The 7,081-nt window shown below is 38.1% G+C and overlaps 1 protein-coding gene across 1 annotated transcript in view; it reads left to right on the top strand.

Annotated features, from left to right (window-relative positions):
- zfr (zinc finger RNA binding protein) overlaps positions 1-3,949 on the top strand; it is a 62,063-nt gene extending 58,114 nt beyond the window's left edge. The window contains exons 19-20 of the mRNA XM_020599179.1: positions 2,253-2,350; positions 2,798-3,949. Of these exons, the coding sequence (XP_020454835.1) occupies positions 2,253-2,350; positions 2,798-2,980 (281 nt within the window). The 3' untranslated portion in view covers positions 2,981-3,949. The remainder of the gene's footprint in view (positions 1-2,252; positions 2,351-2,797) is intronic.
- Positions 3,950-7,081: the final 3,132 nt, after the last annotated feature.

Raw genomic sequence — 7,081 nt, 5'->3', positions numbered from 1 at the left:
CCCATTGAGCATCTCTGGAGAGACCTGAAAATGGCTGTCCACCCACGTTTACCATCCAACCTGACAGAACTGGAGAGGATCTGCAAGGAGGAATGGCAGAGGATCCCCAAATGCAGGTGTGAAAAACTTGTTGCATCATTCCTAAAAAGACTCATGGCTGTATTAGCTCAAAAGGGTGCTTCTACTAAATACTGAGCAAAGGGTCTGAATACTTATGACCATGTGATATTTCAGTTTTTCTTTTTTAATAAATCTGCAAAAATGTCAAAAATTCTGTGTTTTTCTGTCAATATGGGGTGCTGTGTGTACATTAATGAGGAAAAAAATGAACTTAAATGATTTTAGCATATGGCTGCAATATAACAAAGAGTGAAAAACTTAAGGGGGTCTGAATACTTTCCGTACCCACTGTATCTGTACTTGCATAGTTGTACTCATCCATATTTTCCGATGTAAAATATGGAATGCCTCAAGGAGCTGGTTTTAGATCTGTTTTTCTCTTTGTGTTTCACCCCTTAAATCTTATATTCCATCCCATGTTCTCCTCTCTCAGAATGTAGGGCTCCTGTCTGTCCCCACATTTGAGATTGTTATACTCACCATTTTGTGGCTGTCTTCTTTTCCTTCAAAACCGAAATAATTCTGAAGTCTACCTATAAAGAGGTTGTAAGACATGAAAATTCTTGAGGAAGTGTTGAGTTTCAGTCATGCTGTAGTATTGTCAGCTGACACGACCCCTGCTCTACTGAGAGATTTATTGTAATGGAAATTGACATTATTCTGACTTTATGATGACATCAGGTAAACATGGAAGGAATTTCCATTAATTTGAGTAACGAGAAATGAAAACTAAGGCTTGTCTCAGGTGACAATGAAGAGGAATTATCTACCACAACATGCCCAAAGCATCCAAAGTCCTCAGCATCTGATCCATCCTGGGCTCTAAGCCATTGGGTCAAGTGAGAATCTCTTTAATGACTTTTCCTTAATAATGTGGCCAAAGTAGGGACTAGCCTTCCCAGTAAGTACCTGTACCACTCACTATAAGGGGATTGTTATGAATTTTGGTGTTTAAGTGACAAAAGGTAGGGTAGTCTGAATTAGCAGAATTCAGTAAAAGTGGGTATAAAGTCAAAATCAAATAGAAATCTTGAGTGAGACTGCTGTTTGGTTTTGGTAGGGTCTTGTGGTGACTTTTTAGAAAAGTATGTGCTTTAATAGTCTCCTGATTTCAAATTCTGAGTTGGATGCCCTGAACCACAACAGCACCACCTTTATTAGGAGGATGAGTCACCATTATAGGGTCATTACCCTACATAGTCTCATACATTCTTCTTTTATGCCTTTAATAGATTTCTTTTTAACAATTTTCAGATTAATGGCAATTCATATCTATAGCCCTTTTGGACACGGTCTGTAGGAAAACGTGGACACAGCCTTGATTAGGGATGGGTATTATTTTCTGAGGTTAAATAATCAAGCCAAGTTAAGTCCATTATACAATTAGTCATGACATGACTGCTGTCAAGTGCCGTCCACCCTATTTGTTGTGGCAGTATTGTAAATGACTTCTCATCACACTGTAGAACTGTGGAAAGAGTTTCATTTCGCATTACACCATATTAGGATTAGTTTTTTTGCTCAGTCGGCCAATATACTGTATATGCTGCCTCCTGTCCACCATGGATCTATTATTATAGGAAGCAGAAACAATGTTCTAAACCTTAGTTCTGTTTCTCTCTGACATAAAAAATAAATGTATCCAAAAAAAAAAATTTTCCCCCTCCAATATTCAACAATGTTGACCTTTTCAAATGATTAAATAATTGACTATTCATGCATATTCCTAGTCTGGATGGGTAGAGGGGAAGGAGGCAAAGAGTTGTCACTCATGTTTCAAAAAAAAAAAAAAAAAAAAACTTTTGGAAATCAATTTGTTGATCAGAGCCAACTTAGAAGCATCAGGTGACTTTCTTTCAAAAGTTTTAATATCATAATTCTCTTGTTGCTCCAGGGGACTGGTTATGATAGACCACCCTGTTTCTCTGTAATTCATAGTCAAATCTGTGTACCGTAATTCAGCCTGTGAATTCATAAATTAAGCTTGCTTTCAACATGGTCCAGTGTTTACTGCAAAATCTTGAGACTGTGAATATTCTACTTTCCAAATCATTTATTGTCATAGACTTCCACTGTATTGATGCCGAGGACTCTCTAAGCATCAGCTAATATTGTTTTATCTCCTTAAACAGGTGGGCCAGGATTGGTAGATCCTTGCGAAAAGAAGCCTGTGGACACACTAATGCCTATGGGGGAGCAACAGAGAGAGGATATTACCTCAAGTGCCCAAGTACAAGCTCTTGAATTATACATAAACTATCAAGCTGATTGAGACTTGACAAAATTAGATTGAACAATGCTTCAGGTGGTGAATATTTTAAATCAGAGAAATGCTTAGAAAAACAGATAAACCAAACTTCATAGTTAAATATAAGAAAGGAAGTGAATTTAGATTTTAATGATTTTCTTCAGTGCCAGTGGTCACTGTCTCTTGTACCTTTACAATATCATTAATTATAACCATCTGTTAATTGGCATCAAGATGTTACATTAACATCCAATGTGAATTTGTGTGGGGTTTTTTTTGTTCATTTTTTTCAGGTCTTTTAGAATGATTTGTGTAAATCTTTTAGTTGGATCTCTTCATAAATACAAAATGCCCTCAAGTGGAAGGTTTTCTGTGGCTGTCTTAGCTTATGGAGTAATTTTCAAATGTTCTTTATTTATTTCTATACAGTTTGCTCTGAGGTTGCTGGCATTTCGTCAGATCCATAAAGTTCTGGGTATGGACCCTCTGCCGCAGATGAATGCTCGTTTCAACATCCGCAACAGTCGCAAGCGTCGCCGTGACAACAGTGATGGGACAGACAGCTTCGAGGGTGAAGGCAAGAAAGACAAGAAGGATTATGATAGTTTCTAAACATCACCATTATTAATAAAAGGCGTTCTAAATACTAAAATGTACTAACATGCTGTATGCGCTTTCTCCTGTGTACTACTGGCTTCTTTTCTTTTTGTAACCACATGTATACATGGGTAATTGCAGTTAATTTGTCTACTGTTTTAGTTGTAGATTTCTTTGTAGAAAGTTGTTCAGACCTTTCTGTGTTATATAAAGCTGTTTTTACCTAGTGTGCTTCTTAAATTGAAGTGTTGGTAAAAGTGGCTTCACAAGTTGCTGCTCTAGTTTCAGCCATGTTCTGTCTGAATTTAAGTTTTGGGGGTAGGTGAGATTATTGAATCAAAATGGAGCTAGTCTCATCTGTACTGTGGAACAAGAGGAAAAGCAATTATAAATGTCAATGCCTTCATCTGTATAGCTGCATTTCAGTGCTAATCTTTTATTTGTGAAGCATTTATTTGACCAACAGTTTTTTTTTTTTTTTTATATTAAGTACTATGCTTAATGCAGTTGATGTTTGATGCTGTGGTGTTATGTGTCAGTGTTAACCTACACTTAAAGTAAGAGACCTGTGGGGCATTGCACAATGATTCCGAAGAACTTTAACTGTTGATAGATCTTTGTTAGTAATGAAGTTAACAGCCCTAATTGTAGTTTTACATTGCTTCATTTTCATATATATTGAATTATCAGAATAATCTTTAAAAAGATTTGAAAAGACTGGTTTGTGGCCATGTTCACATTCTGTACTGTTTTGACTTTTAACATTTTGTTTTCCCAGTTAAAGAATTTCATTGGCTTGCTTGCCTTTTACCTTGACTAGGTGTGAAATTTAATTCAGTACTGGTGAACATAATAAATATCATGACTAGATATTGAATGGATAATAATCACCCTTCAACAGAGGCCCTGTTAGGAATGACTGTAATGCTCTGAGTTCTGTTTTACAGTTCCACTAGCAGAATAAATAATTTCCAAATTGAAGAACCGTCTCTTTTGCTGAGTACTTTGGTTTTTCTTATGGTAGTGTAAAGGCTAGGCATAGGCCATCCATCAATTATCTATACTGCTTATTCATGAACAGGGTCACAGGGTGCTGGAGCCAATCCCAGCTGATGTTGGGTGAGAAGCAGGGTCCACCCTGGACAGGTTGCCAGCCTATCACAGGGCTGACATGTACACAAACAACCACTCACACAGCAATGACTTTATGAGCTTATATACAAATGAAATCACAACTATTAAAGAAATTATGAGATCCTTCCCAAAACTCTCACTGGCATGCCATCTAGTACAACAGCTTTAGAAATGTCTTAAGACCTCATTTATATTTGGAGTTGACCTAAAAAATTGCTTCATCTAAATAAACACATCTCTTAGACCCCGTCCCGACCAGGCTGCTCAAAGATGTTTTGCCCCTAATCATTACATCCATATTGGATCTGATTAACCTCTCTCTATTAACAGGTTATATTCCACAGGCTTTTAAGGTTGCTGTAATCAAAATCTGACAAAATTGAAGTCATTGTACTTGGGCCTGAAAACCTTAGAAATCTGCTGTCTAATCATATAGTTACTTTAGATGACATAGCTCTTGCCTCCAGTACTACTGTGAGGAACCTTGGAGTCATTTTTGACCAGGATATGTCCTTTAAATCACACATAAACAAAGTCTGTAGAACTGCTTTCTTTCACCTGCGCAATATTATGAAAATCAGGAGCATCCTGTCTCAAAGTGATGCTGAAAAACTGGTCCATACATTTACTTCCAGGCTGGACTACTGTAACTCTACTATCAGGATGTCCCAATAATTCCATAAAAAAAATCTCCACTTAATCTCCACTTAATCCAAAATGCTGCAGCCAGAATACTGACAGGAACTAGCAAGAGAGATCCCAGAGCTCCCAGTCTCAGTTCAGGAGGCAGACACCCTCTCCTCTACCTTTAATATTCGACTTAAAACTTTCCTTTTTGATAAAGCTTATAGTTAGGGCTGGATCAGGTGACCCTGAGCCTTCCCTTAGTTATGCTGCTATAGGCCCCATGATGCTCTCCATTCCACTATTACATGTCGCTGTGTCTCCTCTCTCCCTGTACCTTTCTGTTTTTCTCAATAACAATAATAAGGTCTAGACCTTACTATGTAAAGTGCTGTGATAAGATTTTTGTTGTGATTTGGTGCTATACAAATAAATTGAATTAACATTGTCTCTGAGTGGCTCTTGTGTCATACAGACGTCTGCCTCAGTTCCAAAAGAGGCTAAATATACTCAGAAACATTTCTTAGGTAAATCTGAGAATTAAAAACAAAGCAAACAAAAGAAGAAATACTGTGAGAACAAATTCAACACAACTGGGAAACCTTCAGCTTTATATATGAGGAGCAGTTTAAGGAATCAAACCCCATTGTTACGTTTACTTCTCTGTATTATGCACCGATTCTGCTTAAGCATCTGAAAAAAGTTTTTTACTCCAAAAGGAACGTCATGATTAGGCAGAGTGTGATACAACTGCAATCTATCCAGAAAAACCTTCCCTACATCTAATACCATTACCTTTATTAATTGAGGGACCATTTCTGGAACAGTACATAAGAGGGGGGGTAGCAGAAAACGTAGGTGCTGAGCCACCTAAACCACTGGGAAAACTATGCAAGGATGCTCTTCACAGACTATAGCTCAGCTTTAAATGCAGGAGATTACGATGTTGATTGCTTTATTATGGTAGTACATAGTTTTCTCACTTATAGCTTGAAATGCTTGTGTTTGGGTTTTTATATAGTTTCATGCACTTCCTTTATCATGTTAGTATTAATCATACCATAGAAGAAAGCAGAAATTGCTACATCATGTACGTATGATGTGATCACAAAGAAGTGTGACTTGTCTGTTGATGATCTTCTGGAAACAATCTTATATTAATCTTAATTCATTATTTACTCCATATTCAGTATTTACTCTATTAAGTTGATGATGTGTTAACATTGTGTTGCTACATTTAGTGCCTTTGTTTAACAGAACAAACACTCCATGCAGACCATGGTGCAAGTTTCCATCTGCTGTGAAGATCTTCCTTTTTGTCTAGTTCCTCTTCCTCTCAGAGATGTTTTTTGGTTTGATTGAAAAACAACAAGAGCTCCTATCATGCACAAATGTTTCATGTCTAGAAGCTAAGGATAAACAATCAGGATGTCCATATCAGAGAAAGGAGGTTTTCACATTGTTAAACAATAACGTTTACTGGGGTATTCTCATTGGCTGACTTACTCAGTGAGTGATAGATGGTGCTATTGAACAACTGTCAGTTACATGAGAAAGCAGGAAGTTACTGTGTGGGTCCCTCGTCACAGCCACATGGAGATGGAGGTTAGAAAAAGGAGGAGCGACGAGGGGTCAAGTGGTTTGGAGGCCTGAGCTGAGGCTGAGTCCTGAAGCAAGGCGGAAGATGGTTTCAGGCAGTACACCTGCTTTGAAATAGTTTCTGACTGTTGTACTAGTCAATTTTGTAACATTTTAAATTCTTTATTAAACTTTTTGTAAACCTTGGATTCATTCTCCTGCGGTCTTCTTCAAACATGTCACCCAGGTCCGGGTCTCCCCAAGGGAGAAAGGTAAGAGACCCCTTCCATTATACGGTGATCAGGTTCTGGTGTGGTAGTATTGGTCTCTACTCAGCAGGGAGGTATTGTGGTGACACATGCCCAAAAGATAGAGTGGTTACCATACTGTATGGGACTGGCCTATAGAGGTTACACACTGAGCAGTCTGTTAGCAGCCACCTGACCATGGCAGGGTGATCCTGGTAACCCTCAGTGACTGAGGGCGCATTAAGCTGCTTCAGGTATAGCGCAATCCGGTGAGACCCCAATTCTGACAGATCAGCTCAATAAGAGAACAAGGTAGAGACCCCATAGCACAGCAGGCAGACGCTTTTTGTCCATTAAGGGACTGTTGCTCTTCATGCCCGATTCTCTGGGTTTACTATGATGAGCAAGTTCCCGGCATGAGTTAAGTTACACTAACTAGAGAGTAATAAAAAGTCTCATATATACATATTTATATACATTGGACTGCATATACAAGTGTGATTACACAACAGTCATAATGCATCAGTTCCCT

Source organism: Monopterus albus, unplaced genomic scaffold (genome assembly GCF_001952655.1).
Source record: "Monopterus albus unplaced genomic scaffold, M_albus_1.0 scaffold40.1, whole genome shotgun sequence".
NCBI lineage: Eukaryota > Metazoa > Chordata > Actinopteri > Synbranchiformes > Synbranchidae > Monopterus > Monopterus albus.
The sequence above is the reverse complement of the archived record's forward strand: the minus strand, read 5'-3'. Positions and strand labels throughout refer to the sequence as shown.